The following is a 22,128-nucleotide window of genomic DNA, read 5'->3' as shown; positions in this document are numbered from 1 at the left end:
TATTTAGTGATATTTAGAATGAAGTGAGAGCAGCATGTAAAGCAGACCAGTATCATAGTAAATGAAAGGATAAATACAAACTTGCTAATATATTGCAATTTTTCAGGTAGCAATATTTAAGCCCAAAGCAGTGAAAAAAAACAATCCAAAGACGATCACAGATGCAAACTAATGCAAAGGTGACTATTTGTGATGAGTTACATAGGATCAAAAACCAGATTTTTTTCTGTATTAGTAACTATATTTGTATTTAATCTAGAATTTAGTATTTTCAGAGCTAATCTAGAATTTAATATTTTCAGAGCAACCAATAACTATTCAAGATACTTACCAACAGCAAGGATTGGCTCATACTGTTTAATGTTTTTTGTTGTAAGAGGTGGGCACATGCGGATAGCAAACGGAGGCAAAGGAAGTCCTGAAAGAAGTCCGGTCAGCAGAAATTTGAGGTGCACTTCTTGCAGAAAAGAACTTTTTAACTGTTCTTCTCCAGCAATTGTGCCTTGCCCTGCTTAAAAATGAAAGCTCTTATTAGTACTAAATTCTGATCTGAAATGCTACAGAAAATTATCAGATGCAGGAGTTTGTAAAATAAAAATTACAAATAATCTAACATACATGTTAGCAATGTTTATTTAAAGAGGCATTCCTTCCTGTTGAACTCTCTGTGATAAAATATTTTGCAATACTGCACTTCAGCTAATTTCTCCGACACTAGCTTTCTTTCCTAACACTAAGAAAGGAAAAAAAAAAAAAAGGAAGGAAGAGGGGGACAAAAAGTGCAACCATTTCAGTCTTCTAGAATTCAAGGACAGTTCCTATTTTTTTTCCTCATCCTTTTTATTTTGGGTGTGGGTTTTTTTTTGAAGTTAGTTACAAATATTTTAAAATTATTAGAGCAATTCAAAGACTTACAGAGGTATAACGGCGAACAGTAAAAACTGAGTGCAATACACTGCTAGAAATATGGTGAATTTGCTCAGCTACAACAATAAAGATGGGCACAAAAAAGATTTATTTCCACTGCTGCATACCTTCTGCAGTCAGCTGTTACCAGTCTGAGTGATGTAAGGTACAAAATGACAATAGCTATTATGTCAATGACTCCAGGAAATGCAGAGAAAAGAAGAATTGTGCCCTAAATGTCATCTTTAAACACATAAGAAAAAACGCAGAAGAACCTCCCACAGTGGTAAGCTGCCTGCACCTAACAATATAGCTAACTTTTACCAAACCAAATCCAAATCTGCACCTTTGTATCTCTGAGCAGCACCAGTCACTTTTCCAGTAACAATTAGTTTTAAAACATAAAGGTAACCACCTTTATGGAACATTTCTCAGTACTAAAGTTTTGGTTGCTTTCTAGATTTCAAAAAGATGGATGCATCAGATACATTGTCTTCATCTATTTAAGATGATTTTTTTTTTAAATGAAGGCATTTTGTCCAAATTTCATTTTAAATTACTGTTTTTTGAAAATGAACTTTGAACATTGACCCTCAACATAAAATCTTCAAAAAGATTAATCTGACAATTTCTTTAGCAAACAGGAATTCTTTTATTTCAGAATTTCTAACATATGTAGTTCTTAAGCTAAAATGTACAATGATTCAAAAATCCTAGAAATGAGTAGCAGTAGTATTTGTGAACGAAATTCTTACCAATCATGTTGTCTAATGAGAGGTCTGGAAGTTTATTTTGGAATGCTCCTACAGGAATGCCACAGAATGAGACTGGGGAATACAAAGGTGATGCACTTGTACTGCTGTAAAAGAAATGAAAACAAGTTCCTAATACAAACTGGATCACCTGTTGACTTAGGTCCTCAATTTTGTTTTTTCCCCACGTTGTGCTTTCAGTATTTCTACCATTTACTAGTTGCAGAGTATTTTGAAAAGATTCCCAACATCAACTTCCATGAACAATCCTACCAGGAGAAAACGCATACAAAACCGTACAAAATTTAAAATAACTTTCATCTTCCTTACAGAGATATTTACAAGTAACCAAAAACCAGACAGATGTATCCCTTATTCTGAAGTGTCCCTAAGCACGGAATGGAAGCTTTTAAATATATCTGGTGTACTAATATGTAGAGCTATGTTAATGAATCCAGCTAAGGAACAATCATAAGTATTTTGACATTTAAGTATAGACTCCCTAACTTGGGGAATGGTTTTTCTTAACCTATATAAACCTATGTAGGTTCCAGATGACAAAACACGTAACTGAAGCAATGCCTTTCACCTAAACATACGAAATACAACTGCCTCTGCATATACAAAGCTACAGCAGAAACTTACAGTATTACCTATGTTTACAGTCTTGTAGATATCTATGCATCAGGTTTTTGTGTTATTTTTTCCCCAATGATTGTGACTGCGTTCCAGCACAACCTCCATCTAGAAGGGACTCAAACAGCCCCTGCAGCCTTGGCAGTCGTATCTTGCTGGGCTGAGGACAGGTCTATGCCATAAGGAAAGACCAAAGGCTACTGACTGCACCCAGCTGTACACAAAAATGCAGTTTCAGGCATGTACAAAGCCTTTTTCTTTAAAATCTCACTTTAAAAGACTTTGAGTTCAAATTTTAATTAAGACCATCAAATCCAGCAGGATCAAGAAGTAATGGAGGAAGACTCCTTCAAAATCCATCAAAGACTCTGTGCCAACTAGAAATATGTTTTACTTTTCTGTACAATCCAACCATATCCAGATTCCTCTAGGCTCAGCAGTTCTTACATTATTATTACACTTTTCCTGGTTATATAATCATGACAAAAATCAGTGTTTTAGAAATACGCCTCAGAATCCAAGAAATAAAACCCAGTAACATATGGATCCTAAACAGCTCTCTTGGATACACATCACAAAGAATCCATATAACAGTATTTTTGGGAACACCAAGAATAAAAGCATTAAATCACTGATGAGAAACAAAAGGATCTATGTTGAAAATCTTGTATTTCTGACATTTAAAAGCCTACTAAGAATTCTGTAATTCTCTTATGGCAGTAAGTTAGTTATTTTATTCAATAGTTCTTTAAAGGTTTATTGCAGAATGACCTTAATACATTGAATGTTTAAAGAACTATACTACTTCATACAGCATTTTTAGAGACTGCTCAAAATCAAAAACTCTAAAGGCTTTGTATATAAATACATTGTTTATACCACTGTATTCCCACCACCTGCTGTGCAACGTTATATTGCGCTGTGTCAAATTAACACAAATGTAGCAGAAAACCTTTTCCCTACTAAAAATGTAGTCCTTTCCAGACTCCTTCTGCAGTCCTTTCATCTGATTGAAAGTGAGGGATTCATTCCTGAGGAAAATTACCCAGTCTGAAGACAGCCAAATGAGAAGAAAACGTTCCCTCAAAATAATGTGAACACTCATTCCTATCTTTTGTTTCCTTATTCCAACCTGTTAGTATGGAATTATTTTTTGAAGGAACAGGAGTAAATACAGTTCCTTCGCTTCCCCAAAACAAGGGAACTAAACTATCAGGATGATATATGTTTTTCCTCTTTCTTTCATTCATACACATGTATAGCACATGTCACACTACCATACACACAAGGACATCACTGTTGCTTTTAGAATATAATTAAATACTACACATCACTTGTAAATGTAACGGATGGAAGCTTTGATAAGAAAAATAAATCCCATTACCTGTTACGCACATTTCTGCCAGAAATACTGGATTTTAATTCCCAGATCATTACCCTGCCATCACTGACTATGAGAGCTGCAGAATTCTCATTCACTGGGCAACACACCATACTGAAGGGTCGAACTGTTTTTGTTACCCTGATTGCATCACACTGACTTCTTAAATCATAAATCAGCTCCTGAACTGGGTCTGGATCTGTAACGTCAATGTCCCACAGAGGACAAACAATTAGAATGGAAAACAGATGATGTGATCAATCAACAGAGGTAAATTTGCAGAATGACTGAGCTCTTGAAATGACTCTTTGGTTGAAATCTACATGCTTCCTGTGCAACAATTTGGAAAAATAATCAAAAACTATATACTGTTGATCTTGCTGTACATCACACAGCTTTCAGAAGTTCTCCAAAATGTGATTTTGTCCTTAAAATATTTTATTCCACATAAATATTGCAAAGTCTGAAAATTACTGTTTCATATCTAGGCAGAAAGTGCATCTGCTCTCCACAATCCAAAATTCATTTGGTTTATTGGTAAAACTGGAAGCAAGTAACACAGCTTACTAGAAATGATCAAACTGCCAAACCCAAAACAAACAAAACAAGCAAACTAACCAAAAAAACCCCACACCTTATTTACATTTACAGAACTGTGTTTTCTCTTCTCTTTTCGAGTCTCCTTCATTATATTTAAAAGGGCACTCTTAGCAACATTTCATAAAAGAGACTAAGGTTTAATAATTTAGAATTCAATCAGAATTTAAGCCCATGTCTTATTTCTAAAATCAATTCTTCCAATTGACCAAATTACTTCCACAACTTTGCGTTTCTATAAAAAATGTTTTTTCTTAAATAATCTTTTCTCTAAAACTTTATTGTATATGTGATTGTTAAGCCACTTTATAGTTAAAGCATGATTTAGTGATAACAGGATTTTCAGGATATTAGTATCTTAGTTTGCACTAAATTTCAGGGAAGTCAATAAACAAGTTTTGGGGAGTGTAGCATAAATTTACATATAAATCTAATGTATAAGAAAAAAAACTACTAGAGGGGCTGCAATTCACCATCCTGTTTGAGGCATGATGGTTAATATTGTTGTTAAAGTACTAATTAAAATGCCTTAAAGTTAATTTCCAGAAATTTCTGACACAAAACTTACCTGGCTCTTCATTTGGAGTTCTAGTTATACTGCAGTTAGATCTGCGAACTCTTAAAGTTATACAACCATTTTCATGTAGGCAAAATAACCCATCACGCTGAAAACAAGGAATCACCTAGGTAAAGAGATGCCATACCACATTATATTGCGTTATCAAAATTTTATCCTTTGCAAAGTATACTTGCAATTGAACATACGATTCCCGATGTATAATCAAGTCACTAAAAATGTTACCATTAATGCACCACTTCAATGAATCTTGTGACCGAGGAAGTCAATTAAGTTGAGAAATTCATTTTTGATTGAATTGTTTGTTGGTTTGGGGTGCCCTTTTTTTTTTTTTTTTTTTTAAAACATTGACATACTCATATATATTCTTTTTATTGATCACTTTTAAAAACAAAACAAAACACTTTCTTTTTTGGTATCAGAAATCATGATTCCAAGAGAATAAGGATGCTTCAGTAAGACCCCAAACTAATCTTAGCTGTCTAATTAAGCAAAGGCAGATGCTCAAAGAACTAGTATTAACTTGTGTATAAGCAGCTTCACCACCAGAGAATGAAACGTCCTTTTTCCACAGCACTGTTTCCATACACAGTAGTTTTGCTGCAGAGTTCAGAAAACTAAATTAAACAATGTTTGGTTCAGAGGACACTTTTCCTCCTGGTGAGCTAACTTCTTTTCATCCTCTAGGACTAACCAAAACACAACTATCAGTGCATCATGAACTTACATATGATCTTAATAACCAATTACAGTGATAGAAACCAATCAAATTTTCATTACCTGTAGGAAAGGCACACCTGTTCTTTCAATTGCAATCACACCCACGGTCTGATTCACTTCCAAGTCAAGAATTAAAATTTCTCTGGGATACAATAACAGCATGTAATTTCTTTTGGAAGGCAAATACGACAACTGAAGACAGTCATTGAGTGTTACAGATTCAGCACTGTAAAACATCAGATATAAACTGTAATCAAGTTCAGAATCAACAAATACTGAGTTCAAAATAAAATTAACAGTATAAATTTTCCTGCAGCTGCATTTTTTTCAAGTATTCCCTATTTTGATCACTAGGGACCTGTAGATTTCCATTTAATTGGTACAGCAGTGCAAAGCATTACTCACCTTCAAAAGACACACATTCTGTTGCGTTTTGTCTAAATAAGATCATGGAGTAATTTTTAAAATAATAGGTACTTCAAATGGAACAAGTGTAATTCTTGCACATCTCAAATACGAAGCAATTCAATTATGAGCAGTGCTAGCTGCCATGACATTTTCTGGTATTCATGGCAAATGACCCTTGAACATACTGCTCACTTCAATTTTTATACAATTATGCATATTACTTTATTTTGAAATGAACGGAACTAGCCTATCTAGAATACTAGTCTTCAAATTCAGAAAAAGTAGCAAAGAGCAGGAATGTTCACCATTTTGTTGACTTAACAGGAGATAGCTGCAAGGTAAAGAGGCTCATTAGGTACAAGCAATTCAATGACCTGTATTTAAGCCACACTGAAGAAAATCAACCTCATGCTGTGCTGAGGTTTGAAGGTCACTTAACTCATTCAATGTATCATTCCGTTGAGGGGTTTTGTTTGGTTTTAATCTCCTCATTCTACCACACACTAAACTACCTTACACCCTTCTTGCATCTCATTCCTTGCTTCAGGTGTATTGTTCACCTTTTCTCTGCAATCACTTTCTTGACAATCTCCTGCTCTTCTTTCCTCAAAGTTTCCCTAAACAAATATAAAACCAGACAAACCATTGCTGCTACAATTTTTTCTTCCCCTTTTCCCATTCTAGTCTTTTCAGGTGTTCTGAATTTGAAAGGAGGGAGAAAAGAGAATACTATCATACCCTCAGCAATATATATACACAACTTAAAATGCAATCAGGACAATGCGGAAAAATTGTCAAAAAAAATCTTTGCTCATTTGCTGTTCTTATAGAACATACATAAGACTGCAGCAGCATACATACTGTCTTCGTAGTTGCAAATCAGGTTTTCTGTCTGATGCAGTACAAATTAGGCATTATAGAACACAAAATGTCAAGATCATGCCCTTTTACCTCATACAAAAACATCACAATTTCTTACATGATTACAAGAGGAAGTATCAAGTCTTCTCCCCAGTTTGCAATTTAAATACTGTATTAAAACAGAGTATAAATTTCATATCTGCACTAAATTTTAGTGTCAAGTGCTAACTGATAATACAGTCTGATTAGTTTTTTTCTCAAATCCACTAGACAGTTGAGAAATACTTTTATTACTCAGATAGACAGTACAAAAGGAAAAAAACAATTACACCACACAAAGTGGTCTAGAGAATTTCTAACAAAAAAAACCCTCAAAATGCAACAACTTTAGTATTAAAGGGTCAGAAAATAGACAAATGTATAAATTCTAATTTTATTTATACACTATTAACTTAAAAAATGCCTTAAGAATGCCTTGATGTAAAATGAATTATGTTAGCCTGTTTTCTTCTTCCTCCCCTCCCCAAAAGAAAGTTGTTTCTGAATTTACACCTGCATGAAAATCTGTTAGTGAAGGGAGAACATTATGTCATTAACCTATGTAAAACATGCTGGGATGATATGGCTGTTTTTATGAACAGAACTGGATGAATATCTGTCAGTGTTATATCCTTACATAATGTCCTCATATAGGACATGCAACCATCTGCCTACCCCCATCAATTTTCTTTTTAAAACTAATTATCTTCTACACTGTAATCTAATTATAACTATAAAATAAACAGGCACATAAAACATTATCTGAGAAGAAATATTTGCAACCTACCTTGGTTTTTCATTACTGATTAAAATTTTTACTTTATCAAGGGCCTTTTTGGCCCCCGTAGCAGCAGCCAGCTTGTTGTGAGAAGGACTGGAATGGGGACTAGAGATGTAAACTTTCTTTCCTGAGCTGGCAGGAGCTTTAGAAGGAGAGAAGTCAGAGATGAACACTATTCCTTCACTGGTGAGCACTGTACCAAGAAAAACAATTTTTATTATAGCAAAATACAATCTGCAATTTGATTGTGGTGTTCCATTTTAATGAAATTTTGATGGGGAGAAATGCTAATAACTTTAATAATACTGTATTAGGTAGAAAACTCCTAATTCTAGACAACAGGCTCCTTCTACTGAAAGAGCTGCAGATGGTCCATTACATCCACAAAACTCAATTTTTCAAAATTAAGTCCATACTAAAAAATGCTGTAGGCTTTACTGGCAGAAATCTCTTGTTTCTTCAGTAGTTATTCTCCCTCATCAATTATTTTTCTTTAAGCCTCACAATGCAAATAGACGGCAGGGCTGCCTATATTTGCTATATCACCATTTTTTGTTCTCATGCACAGCGTGGCTCAAAGAATCATTAACTCACATTATTTATGTTGCAGCACAAAGATTCAGCTAAGCTGTAAAGAGTAGCTAAGATTTTACTACCTGCTTATAAAAAAAAAAGTTCTTTTTTTAGGTTTATGGCAGATTAAAAAAAAGTAGACAACCACAAAGCCTGGAAACTGCACTGTCTCATTATAGATCAGGAGTGATCAAGCTAAATTAAAGAATAAAATGGTGACTCTCTTATTTCTCTTAGTTTCTTTCTGCTAAAATGTCAATAAATCTGCACTACATCCCCCTTGACATTTGAATTGCTTCTGAAAGTGATGTTCCCGCTGTATTCCTTTCAAAAAAATTCTTTTCTGTTGAAAGTACCATTTACTCTTAGTCTCCTCATCTCACTGGATTCTCCCTCAGCATCCATCCTTTTATAGCTTTTTCTGTCAGTTTAACAGGGTGCTCTATATTTTGCTTCCTCCAGCTTCCTATCTACATGCTTTCCACCTTCTTTGTAAAGTCTCAAACATTTATTTTCAGATCTCTAACTTCTCTACTTATGCCTACTTTTCCCTTCCCCTCACACAACGGCATCTTATTTTAGAAGATTCCACATTGACCAGATTCCCCTGTCTTTGTTTTGAGAATTCTTGGCATTAATGACATTATTCTCGCTAGTCTGTTACTTTAATCTCAATATTAACATTTTAATTTAACATTTTCCCTGGTCACTTACATTCATGTCATGCTATTTCATATATGTAAACTTACAAGCTAAGTGTGATGGATCAAAGGGGTCAAATGAAAAAGACAGAATATTTTCAGCATAACTTTTCTTCCAAAGTTTGGTGCCTGTGTCTGCATTCCACAGTACAATATAGTTAGGTGGATGAACAGCAAGCAGTAAATCTCTAGAAGCATCTTGATTCCACAACCACTGCATGTCTGTCAAAAGAAAGAAGTAACAACAAACAGCAAAATTAATTTTCAAAAAAGTTTATTCTATTTTAAAACTATTTTTCTTCTGTAATATCTCATCTTTAAAGAAAGTAATAGTGACTTGTTAGCAACAAGATGTTTCTATTTCACAATTCTAAAAAATAAGTTCCTTTTGCAGCCTTAATGTATGTTTTTAACAAGCAGCAATACACTGGGTTACACATGTCCACACACATGCACACAACCCACATCCAATCTGAAGAAGCCGTGAACTCTTACCTGAAACAACATACTGTATTTTAAAGAAACACTGCAGAGTCAAAGTGAAAAGATCCATACAACATCCCAATTAATATTTGGGATGACACCATGAACCATACACCATCCAAAATTAATATTTGAGGAGGTATCAGTATTGGACCTGGAAACAAAGGTCTTCTCCATTTCAAATACTTTTTAACACAGAGTCTTAAGAGTAAAATGAAACTGACTGTAACACACAATCAAGAAGCCCGGTACAGTGCTTAAATGCTAGGGTCAGTCTGAAGAGGTATGGTTGCCAATTATCAAGGCTGGTCATCATTTAAACAATGCAAGCTAAATGGGCACAAAAGACTACGTTTTCTGTCAATAGGAACAGAGAGCCACCTCAGTTACTTGAAAGGAGCTGTATTAGAACTACCTACATGCTCCATGGAGCACTGTTTTAGACAACAGAACGGTCAGGCAGGCAATGGATAAAATCCCCCGCAGCCCAGCTCCTACCACTCACTGCATGGCCTCGCGAAGTCATAGCTTCTCTACAGCATGTTCATACATACTAAGTTGTCAAAAAAACTTCCTTCCTCAGCCATTCCTCTGTTTTACCAATTCAGCTTTTTCAAAGCTGGTAAGCGCTTCTTGCTGGATTTCAGAAAAAAAAAAAAGGTAATCCAGCCACATGTGTCCTCATCAGTTACACTGTGAGTATACAAAAGGTTAACTCCTTCTCAGCCGAATGCAGAGTTTGGATCAAAGAAAGAAGACTGCCTTACACTTTTTTTCCTCATTGAAACAGTGAGGTTCCAGCTGTTATCCTACACAGCTCTTGCAGATAACACACAGAGAACCAGCAGATCACTCTGGTGCTCATTCTCTGTATTTGCACCATTTTCTACAGGCTTGTAAAAACAGCCAGAGGCCTCAAAAGCAGATGGAAAGGAAAAGAAGCTTTTGTTAGAGGTTATTGCTGAATCAAATCAGGGACTAAGGAAAGAACAGAATTTTCATTCAGTTGCTTATTAACTTTTTTCTCACCCAGCAGACTGGAAAGGCTTCATTGGGTCTGAAAACCTAGAGAAGTCTTCAAATGGCTTAGTCAAAACTCCACCAAACATTCAGTGAATTGGTGTCAGGAGTAAATAAAACGCAACTTATAACACACACAAAAGAAATAAAACTAATAAAATTAGTTGCAGTCAACAGAATAAATTTTCAGTGTCCCACTATCAGACTTATACCGTACCTACTTTCACAGGATTTATAAAAACAGAATAGTAACAAAAAACAACCAACCTAATTTCATAAGTGGGTTTGCATGTAATAGACTTCAAAATAAAAACCCGGTATAACACAAGCCTCATCACAAGTCCTTCAAAGTAGTCCAAATAAACTATAAATTATGCTTAGAAATTCATTATGGTAGTTTCTCTGGGAGAGGAAAAAAATAGAAAAAGGTAAGTCATCTACATTTTACTTCAGAAATAATTTGACATATTGCTAGCATGGGCAGCAGTAGCAATAAACAGAAATCCAGAACATGCAGCGGAGCATGGAGATGCTGCTGTAGTTGCAGAGTTATCCCTCCCAGCTAATTCTGAAAGAGCCAGTCCGATGCTGGAAGCAGTCCCCTCACAGCATCAGCTCAGGTACTGGAAGCAGACCAGCCACAGTAGCACAGCCACAAAGCTAACCAGGTTCCAGGGTTCCGGCCAGCTCCTGGTCAGCTCTGTTAGGACTCGTTCCAATAGACCGGAAAATGCCTCCCACAAGTACTTAGAACCAAGTTTTACTATAGTAAGAGAGTACTATTATCAACTACAAACTGCACCAATTAAAGCAATAGTAGGAATGATACTGTGTGTGATGCAAAAAGGAATGAAGTCTAGATCTTCTGAATCCCATTTCCTCAGTTCTAACCATTACTTTAACTTTTTCACTGATGAAATACAAGATGCTAACTACAGAAAGGGAGCATTTGATGGATGACACCTTACTAATGGATAAGCACAAAAAGAAGCAAGGAAAAAGACACTTAATTATTCCTTTCCAATATATTCCCTTAATTGTGTTATACCTGGCCAGTGGCTACATTTTCTCTTCTCTATCCTTCATCAGACCAATTAAGATAGTACTGACCTCTGTGCCAGGCTTCTAGAAATTTCTGCCACTAGCCCAAGCAACTATAAATCTTCTAGAGCTTACAACATCATAAGTGCATAGCTCCTTTCTCCAGGCTTTTTTTTTTTTTTTTGTTTGGAGTTTTTTGTGGGATTTTGGTTGGTTGGTTTTGGTTTGTTTTGGTTTTGTTTTGGGTTTGTTTTTTTTTTTTTTAACTTCCCCCAGAGACTTGTGAAACTCCTGAACAAGATCATGATTTTTTTTTCTCGGAATGTTATAAAGAATCTTCAAACATGCAGCTGCCCAGAACTGTTCAGGTAGAGTTTATTGAGTATTTTTCACACCTTCCCAGCTGCACTGGGCTACCACCCATGGAGTCAAAAGCAGCAAAAACCACCATTAAACTATCTTCTCAAATGAAAGCCAAACCCAGTTATTTATACCATCTCAAAATTTCGTCTTTCCCTTGATGGTTTGTGTTAATCCTTACCATTTATGTCCACTTCATTACACTTGAAACCTAATTCAAATGTGGCATACTCTGTTTCAAGACTTCCTACCACTAACTCCAACTCTATGCGAAACTTACCTTATTTATAACTGTCTTCTATGCTAAAATTTACACAGTATCTTTTCCTTTCTCCATTTCACTTTTCTCATCTTAATTTTGCTATCTATGCATAGAAAAGCCTCCCTGCTCCTGTGACTCAAGACAACTGCACAGATGCTCAGAGAAACCTTCTCCTTCTGGTTAAATTGCAAATGTATGTTATCATGCAGTATATTTGATCAGAAGTAGCTACATAACAAACTATCTAAATAATTGTTAAAGTATATGTGCAGAATCGAAACTCTTAACTTACAGCAATGTAATACCGTTGAAGTACTAAACCACTATAGGTGACATTAACATTCAGGTGCAATGCAAACCGTACTACATCACCTATTCAAAAGCAGGAAGATGTACTTGACACTGTAAATATTATTATTTTTAATAACATTAAGAAAAATAGATTGAAACTTTTTTCAGAAGATCTTGGAAAATATTACCATAATGAATTAAATCTCACAGCATCCCTCCGGCAGACAGTAAATCTTACATTTACACAGAAAATTAGCAGACAAACATAGAGAAGGCTAGTAATCCCAACAGTAAAATTCAATGGCAGAACCAAGCATAGTTTGCAAAACCTTCGTGATGGATTTGTACACAATACTCCATAAAATAATTTCCGTAGAAACATCATGCACTATTATTACCTTGAATTGGTTTTGTATGTTCTTGTATTTCACAACGAGCTGTTCCTGTTGCCACATCCCATACAATTATTTTTCCAGTAACATCTGCAGAAGCTAAACGTAAAGAATATGGAGAGCCAATATTGTGATGGTAATTTTCTTTAGCCCACTTAACCTGAAGATACAGATGAAGATTGGTCAATGGCAAACATACATAATAAAGACATCATAATTCATATTTTTCAAATGGATAAACAAATAATAAACAATTCAACAAAATAGCATAGTAATAGTTGAGTTTAATAGCATCTGTGTAAGCATACCTTTAAGCTACCATCAGTTGTGCAAATTTAAGGTATGTTGCAACTGTGCTGCATGACTGCACGGTTGGTATTTTCACATTACATAAATCAACAATCCTTGTTCCTGAAGGTAACTATAACAATCCATAAATACATGTTATATATGTAAAATTTTAGTCAAATATTTAGAAGAAACTAAATGGCAATGTTTAAGGTTCTGTGCTTATCTACAAACCTATACAAACCCACTGATTTCCAAACAAATGAAAGTTGAAAACTTACCATCCAGATTTATATACATTCTAAAGCATGTAATTTTCCTAATCTGTCAAATATATTATGGTATTAGGAAGAAGGACAGTTAGTCTTTCATCTATATGTTGTCAGCAATATCTCGACATGAGACAATTGCTATCTCTTTGGTCCTTTTCAGCATGTTGCCACCACTGATTTCCACATGCCACTTCCTGATCTGGGACTGCAAGCTGCATGGGCCTGCAAGTTGGCAATACTTAGGAAAGCTGTGTGCCTTCAAGTTTGAAATATTCTGCCTGCAAGTCTCCTGAGATTATAAGGAGAAAACACTGCCTCCTTCCCTATCTATTCAATATGAACTTGTTTTGCTATGTGCTTTAAAGAAGAGACAGAGAAACCTGTACCTGACAGAGAAAGGGGGAAGTCAAACACAATACTTTGCAGATATTGAAAGCATGACATTAAAAAAGTAGAAATATTATTAGGTACTACTAACTTTGCACCATGAATTAGATTTGTAACAGCATTCAGGGCACTGTAGCCACCTTTGCGCTATCCCTCTGAGAGGTGTGACCAGGATGTATCTCAAAAGCCTAGCTGAACAAATTAAACAAATATTACACTTGCACAGCAACCAATCTTCAAAGAGCTCTAGCTATAAATCCAAAGTGTGTTTCTACTGGAATAACAAAGAATTCTTAGGAGAGTCTCCTCTACCTGCAAAATCCAGGCTTGCAATTGCTGATTCTCTGCTGTTCAGAAAAAATTACCCACAAGGATATCTGCATGTAGCTATATAGCTATTAAAAAAAGTAATTATAGAAACTTGCAAAGCTATTTCTTCCTCAGTTAAATATGTATTACTTTGAAGCAAATTCCAAGCCTGAAAAACATCACTTTCCAAGGGATAAGCCATCACCAAGTTATGAACAACAAAAAGGAGGCCTTTAACGCAATCAGTCTCAATTGGAGCCCATGCGGCACTCTCAGACTGTAAGCCCTCTTTTCTCATTGTAGTCTCACTGCTCCAACGAAGTCCCCACATATGACCAGATCCCTCTGCTAAAGGAAATTATTTTCTTGCTGTAATGGTCACTGCCTCTCTACTCTGACTGCAAAATACAACAGCATTGGTCAGAAATGAACCAGAGGTGAAGTTTTTTTTAAATTTTCACAATCTACTTCACCTGATTTAAAGAACCTTATTATCACTGTTTATTAATATATCAGAACAGACACAAATGAAATTTCAGTCCTCAATCAAAAAAATTCTCTCCAACCAAGCAAAAAAAAAGCTACAATGTCATTATCTGTATTGCTCTTGGCCAAGATCTTGTATGGATCTGTATCAGTTTTGCCCTACCCAATATCTTCACCCTGGATTTGAACAGTTTATTTATTATTGTTGAAAAGCACACTTTATTGGACTCTGTAGCATAGAAATACGTTATACCATATAAAGACACATCAACACCAAAACTTCTGTAACTACTTAAGGTACTGAAATTTCAAAACCACTCACCAAAAAATTGAAGCTCTTTAGTGTGCAGAAAGACACCACCAGAACATGATGGCTCAGAAGTCAGTAAATAATCAAACGCAAAGACAAAATAATTGCGTTTAATTTTAAAATGCCAGAGTGGCCATATCTGATAAAGTATCAGTGTATCTATATGAAGATGGTCTATTTAAAGAAAATTATACATGGGAAAAAAGCGTTCAATTTCCAGAAGTCACATGCAAACTTTTTCTTTTACTACAAAAACCACCAAAATCCACATATCTAAAAATGTATTTTTCTTCATGAATTACTGACTGCCTTCTAATACAGCATTTGGGCTAAGGACTATTAAAAATTACATCTGCCAGCCAAACATTCCTCTAAACCCTGACTGAATCTGTCATTCTACACAGTCAAAGAAATGATGTATCAAAGACATACATCCTGTTCCACCCTTGACCCAAAGTCAAACTCTCTGCAATTTCAAATCAAGGACCTTCAAAAGAAAGTACAGGTACCCTACACTTAAGCTTAAATTTTAGCCATTTTTTATCCTTAAAATAAATGTTCAGTTTTGTCTATTGTTCCTTTTCTAGAGGTAAGAACAAAGGTAAAAACTTAAAAGTAACTTTCTAGTCAAATGGTGCACTGGTTACTTCCACAACAGGAAAGATCAGCAAGGGCATCAACAAAGAGATTCATGTGATATTTTGTAATGTTCCTTTGAAATTCTGTCATGTTAAGAGCCTTCTCAGAAACGTTTTTGTATGCGTTCTATAACATCACCAAATATGTTTCTATGTATCTAAAGGTATACCATTAACTGCCGCTCAAATTTCAGCATGTATGGTTTGATTTAGCTGTAAAGAAGATCACGTAAAATATGGGTATTTTCAACAGATTTTATGTGAAAATCAAGTGTTTACAGTGATTTAGAAAAAAAAAAATACATACACCAGAAGCAAGTAATACACCTTAAACACGTACATCTCACCTTGACAACACTAGCTTTGTGTCTTTCCAAAACCTGTAGAGTCTGAGCAGTATTGGCATCAACTACCAGCACGACAGAATGACATCCATATGCAATCAAACCTTGCCAGCCCCTAGAAAAGGATATATTGTCATCACACGAGCAAAAAAGAACAAAAAGAACTTCGTATCAAGAACAAGGCTTTTTTTTTTTTTGTAAATTGAATGCATGCTACTAGACACAAACATCAAACAGTAAAAATCATTTAATAACATAAAATGCAAAAGCATTAAGTCATTGCTGCACTGAACCATTTGCTGATGGAACCCTAAACCACTGTAAAGCACCTATTTGTGTCCATCTATAAAAATCCTCTTCTGTAAACTTAAGACATCACATAGGAATTCATGAAGAGTATTCTGCAATGTTATATATAAGCATGCAGGTATGCAATATATTCGCAATTATATAATTAATTGCATCTTTTTTTTTTTTTTGAGACAAAAAGTGAGCACATGAACAATAATTACAGTAATGGTGAAAATCTGCTGAGGCCTGTGTGACTTCAGGGGAGGTTAACTGTAGCCACCAATGGCAATCATAAAGCTGTGGTGAGCACCAAGCAAAAACAGTCAAAGAAACAAAACAAAGTTTCAAACTAAGAACTTCAGAGAACTTTGGTGTCCACTGCTTTGCAAGCTAACAAACCTAAAGGCCACAGTTTTTTAAAAATTACTTGGTTCAGCTCATTCAGTTTTCTCTCCTGAAGATTTAGCAGTATTAGGGTAATACTTTACAGCACAGCTGGGTGAACTCATTGCTCAGAGAAATGAGTACAAAAACAATATATGTACTGGCTTTGTACATCAAGTCTCAAAAATAACATAAACCAAAAGAAGCTGCTCTGATGTCTGTCGTCCGTTGTGCCAACAAGACCTCTGCCCAGAAAGGCAAATGTCACTGCCAGAAGGGGCTGGCCCATGCTCATCTATGGCCATGGCTTTGTTCTTGCTTGAGAGCTGGACAGCAGCAACTCCATGGGGCTCCCTGCCTGCCTCTCCAGCAAGGAAAAGGGAGAGGACGGGAATGCCAGCAGCTTGCACCGTGTCCATCAGAAGAAAGCTTGCTTGGACACAACAGCACGGCAGGCCCATTTCCAGTAAGAAACAAGGACTCGAGTATTTGTGGTGACCACCTTGGCCGAGATGGCCGGACGCGCTTCCCTCACTGGAGGGCACAGCCGGCTCTCCACAGGGATCGCTGCCATCGCTTTACTGCACGCCCGGCAGATCCCGGCGCTGCTGAGCCCCGACACTCGGACGTCTCACTGCATGAACACCCCGGTTAAAAGCGCGGGCCCCCTGGCTGGGGGGGAGAAGGAGGAGGCAGATCCGGGGCACGCAGCGGGGAGCGAAGCCCAGCCCGCGGCTGAGGCGAAGGAGCCGCGGGACGGCCCGAGGGGCGCTGCGGGGAGAGGCCCAGGACACCTCAGCCGCCCCGCTCCCCTCCTCGAGCCCGGCAGACCGACCCCGCTCTCCCGCGGCCCGGCCCCTCACCAGTCCGCCGCCCCCCTGTTCGGCGCGCTAAGGGCGCCCGTCAGGGTCCGCGCCGGCAGCTTGATGTTCACGGTGAAGCGCTGCATGGCGAGGCCGAGGAGCACCGGGACCAGCGGGGCGGCGCGAACCAGCGCAGCCGGTGCCCGAGCGCGCCACGGCCTAGCCCACCGCCGCCGCGCAGGAAGCGCCGCTTCGGCGGTGCCACCGGTCCGTCCCGCCGGCGTCCGCCAGGGCCCTGCGGCTCGGGAACGGCAGTTCCGGGGAGGCCACGCCCCCCACCGTGCAGAGGGCCTGCGCTGGGCCGCCGCGGCCGGCCTGCTCTGGGCCGCGCCGCGCCTGGGATCGCGGCGACTGCCCGCCTCCCGCCATCTCAGCCACTGGCCCGGGGTGTCCGTTTCCGGCCCGCGCCGTGGTGCCTCCGGGCAGCCCCAGAACAGACACCCGGGCCTGGGGACACGAGTTCTGCCTCGCCGGCTTTAAATCACGCAGCCCGGGCGGACAGCACGCCGTGGGGGTGCCAGAGGCCTGTCTGCCTTGGCTGACCTTGGACAATGAGCGCAAGGGAAACCTGGGCTTGGTGACAGCCTGTGGCTGGGGCACCTGAAGTCACCTCAGCACACAGAGGGCCCCGTGTCATGTTTTCGTGTGCATGGATGCGCAGGACCCGCTACTAGATCCAGCTAATTTATTTCACTATGGTCATTTCTGCTCCAAAGTTACCTCTTAAACGGCAAAACGCAACAGTGGCAGCCCTCTTGGGTAACCACTGTGTTGCTGCTCCATCCCTCAACAGCAGCATAAAGCACTTGGTGTGCACCATAAGGCACCAAGTCCTACCTAATGCAACCCATCCTCCAACCTGCCCCCAGGTTGTCGCTCGTGCTTGGCAAAGCCGCCACGGCTGACACATCCATGTGCAAGAATGCTGTGCATTCGCGCTGCCGCACAGCTGGCTGCAGAGCTCTGAAACATCCAGAGGTTTTTTCTGTGCCACAGCGTTAATAAGACGTCCAGAATCGCGTAGCTCCAGGCACGTTGCTTGACACACATGCACTGTTTGGGAGTTTGTTTCTCTTCAAAATAGAGATGGTTAGTAATTGTTTCTTTGCTATTTTTGGTAGGAAAAAAGATGCCACTAGATGGCCAAAGTTGGCAAGATCGTAATGCCAGCCACAGGTTTTTGCAATGCCGCAGTGTAACTTTGTCACAGAAGTTGCAGTAAGTGCTGTTCCTTTTATGTTTTTTTCTTTTCTTTTTAATCACAATTGAATTTGTGCAAGTGAGAACTCAAGAAACAACCTGCAGATGATGTCCTTTCCAACACTCTTCTAAAGAAATCTGCTCATGAAATATTGCTCAATACCATTTTCAGGTCACTTTAATATTGGAGCTTATTTCACAAAACCTCCTTCTCCCAAAATCTCTCTCTTTATCCTTAAAAGCAGAAAAAAAAATTTTTTTTGAGAAGTAGATGAGTTTTTTGTTCCTTTTTGTTTGCTACCTTTTGAGGGCAACATGATCTACACCTCCAGAGATCAATTTTGCAGTAGCCCGAGCAGCCACTAATCTCATTAATTTTAGTTATTTTTTGCTAATTCTGGGTTTTTTTCTCAGTGTCCTTGGACATCCTGATGCTGTCCATGTTTTCAGAGGGCTTTATTTGTTTGCTTGGTTTCTTGGATTGGAATTTTGTGAGAAGGGTCCTTTGGAACTTTTTTGGCACAATGGAGACAGAGGCTCTTGACAGTTTTCCATCCATTTTCTTGGCATCAGAAAACTGAGGGATAAATGAAATGCTTAAAAGAAATAGTACTTCAAGGTAGTTGAAGGTAAGGACAAAGGTACGAGAAGAGGAAAAGGAGGAAGTGAGGGCCGTGTCGCCAAATGATAGGTTGAAAAATTAAGAATCTAGGAGTGGTTTCAGGGTCAGACAGCACGGTGAAAATCAGGCTGCATCAGCCAGACGAATATGTACTGAAGATAGGGGGATAGAGAGGAAATGAGGAAGAGGTTTGTGAACAATGATAAGGATCATTGGAAGAGTTGAAAGGAATAGGAATGTTGTGAGATGTCAGAGGGGAAGAAGAGCTGTGCGCTGGATGAACTACATGTGATTCCTGGGGTCCATCCGTAGCTACTCACCAAGACAGAGGCTGGTGCACAGCAAATGGATGTGAACTAAAACCAGAGATGCTAACTTTGTCTTTGAGGTGGTTAACAGTATGCACTCTTTTATATCTCATTTTTCATTTAAATCATTGCTAAGCAAGAATGTGAAATGCTCATGTCAAGGCACTTAGTATTCTCATTCATGTGTAAATAAAATGATACACTTTCGATTGCTATACAAACAATAAATATCAACCTTTAAGCTGTTTAACTGCATAGTCAGTAATTCTGTTAGCTCCACTAAAACCCCTGGGACTAGCAAGTGCCCAAGATATGATACTCAGTGGGAGAGACTTCATTCTGGACAGCTTGAGCTCCAATTGTCGTCACAAAGTACATGTGGAGAATGAGGTTGTAGGTGATCATAAAAAACAATACAGCAAAGAACTTCAGATTAAATAAATAATGAGAACTATGGTTTTACATAGCTTTCAGCTCATGATTCTAAATAATTTTTCTGTGAGTTTGAACAAGAAAAAGTGGGACCAAGGTAGACATATGTGCCCACTCTCCCTCTTTTAGGTTTCTCCTTTATATATTAATTACTGTAGGAATAATCCCCTGAAAGCTTCTGGTATTTCTTTAATTTCCATGGCCTTAAGGTAGAGCTCCAGGAGCTCCTGGGATCCACCACTGAGCCACCACGATTCAAGAATATGTGCTGTTGCATTCCATTATACAAATCCCAGTTTGAAATCAGGATATGTAACTAATTCATGTATGCTATCAGGCAGAGTTGTATTTGCCTTACAAATTACGTTGTTACTGCCTTAATGTTGTCAGTTCTACTCGGTGTATTTAAGGCTTCTTAAGTTCTCTCCTAGTTAAGTGTCCCTTGTTGAACAGGGGCCAACAGTGAAAACTACGCACAGAGCTGATGACTTTCTCTTTATTAAGACTCATGCATGGAGCGTGGGACTTGCACAGTTGTCCTTTGCCTTGTACAACCTCACAGCTATGTGTATAACTTACATATCTCTAACTCTGTGCCACGTCATCTGCCCCCTGGAACCTCCTCAAAATGCAGCCAGCTTGTCTGAAACAAGCTATCCTTCTGTACCTGCAGCTTGAGATCACTGAGCGTAAAGGCAGATACGGTACAGCCATGCCACATCACAGACTGTGTTCAAGAATGCCATGCAGGAAGGTAGTTCCCTTGAGAAGACATGTTCCCCATCACTTGACCTGACATGACACTGTTTTTTCTCAAGAAGACAGCTGAGAGGTGTGCATTCAGACTCGTCAGAAAATTAGGTACTCTTTCAGCACAGCACTCCTCTCCAACAAAGAAGCATGAGCAATCACATCCTTATTCAGCAAAGCATGCTGTGCAATGAAACACTTCAGGTATTTCTAAAGCTGCACTAAAGAAAGGGGATGGAAACATCTCAAGGCATCTCTGAATACCGATGCAATTCAATATACTCTCCCTTGCTTTGAGTGTTAGTGTGGATAATGTTGTTATTTAAAATGAAGCAATTTTTTTTTTTTTTGCAAAGTCAAGATTCATTTAATCCCAACCTAGCTCTATAACCCTAATGGGATCTTTGTATTTAATTTTTTATTTTCAGAAAAAAAAGCTTAAATAAAAGGTATTGCTGAAAGAGATTCTACTTCTGGGGCTTCAGAGTTCTGACAAAATTAACATAAAAATAAATTCAATATATGAATTTCAGAGTGTGAAATATTTGGCGCCTATCATCACCTTTATGCAAAACCAGATGTTTTTGACCAAAGGCTCAAATACTTGTCTCCCTTCCCAAATGCTTCCAGCTCAAAAGCTTGAAAATTATCCAGAAACTCTCCTCCAAGGGAGTATATGTGGTCTAATCCAGTTCCAGTGAACTTGCTTGACATGTAAGTGTAAGTATTCAAAGGTAGTGGAGCAAATTATGAAGAGAGCTCTAATGAATGTCTGCAGTCTCATTTTGTCTTGACTAAGTGTCATCAGAGGAAAAACTTACCAAGCAGTCTGCTGTTTTTCCCAGAAAATATTTTCCTTAGCCTTAAGCATTTCTCTTTTTCTAAGCATCCATAAAGATGAGGAAATTTAGAAGAAATTATTATTTTATTCAAAAATTAAACTTAATTTCTATGGTGTTAGTTTTGTTTCATTTCTTTCTGATTTCATCCTAGCCTCAAGTATCTGTGACTGCTCTAACACAATCACTGAGAGGCTCTGGCCCTTACATTTCCTTTTGTGTCCTTCTTTGAATATTCCTGCTGAATTCCCCCACCTCCCTGAAATATATTGCTGTAGCTGAGTTTACAGCTGGGTTAGATTTGCAAACTGCCATTGTTAAAGTGAATTTTCATTAAATTTAACTGTTTGGGTTTCAGATGTGATTTCAAAAAATCGAAATGAATCATAAAAGATTTACAGCTTTTGTAAAAAGAAGAGAGAATTATTTTGTTACTCAGGCAACATCTGTTCCAAGTGTTGGTGCCATGAGATAATTAACTGGAATAATCTTAAACAGGTAAATTACTGCTGTATGACTGTCATAATAGTTTGTTAACTACTTTGAAACACGGTATCAGAAAAGTCGTAAATAAAACAAAAGGGGCTAATGAATAGGACAGAGAGCTCAATCTTGTTCTAACAC

The 22,128-nt window shown here is 38.0% G+C and overlaps 1 protein-coding gene across 1 annotated transcript in view; it reads right to left on the bottom strand.

Moving 5' to 3' along the window:
- WDR11 (WD repeat domain 11) overlaps window positions 1-17,439 on the bottom strand; it is a gene marked incomplete at both ends in the record, with an annotated part of 43,019 nt that extends 25,580 nt beyond the window's left edge. The window contains 10 exon segments of the mRNA XM_082002372.1: window positions 332-508; window positions 1,662-1,765; window positions 3,679-3,874; window positions 4,841-4,955; window positions 5,630-5,795; window positions 7,665-7,851; window positions 8,981-9,154; window positions 12,788-12,941; window positions 15,819-15,930; window positions 17,354-17,439. Coding sequence (XP_081858498.1) covers window positions 332-508; window positions 1,662-1,765; window positions 3,679-3,874; window positions 4,841-4,955; window positions 5,630-5,795; window positions 7,665-7,851; window positions 8,981-9,154; window positions 12,788-12,941; window positions 15,819-15,930; window positions 17,354-17,439 — 1,471 coding nt within the window.
- Window positions 17,440-22,128: the final 4,689 nt, after the last annotated feature.

Source organism: Phaethon aethereus, assembly GCF_964289735.1.
Source record: "Phaethon aethereus genome assembly, chromosome: 7".
Classification (NCBI taxonomy): Eukaryota; Metazoa; Chordata; class Aves; order Phaethontiformes; family Phaethontidae; genus Phaethon; species Phaethon aethereus.
Note: the sequence above shows the minus strand (reverse complement) of the source record. Positions and strands in the feature narration are given on the sequence as shown.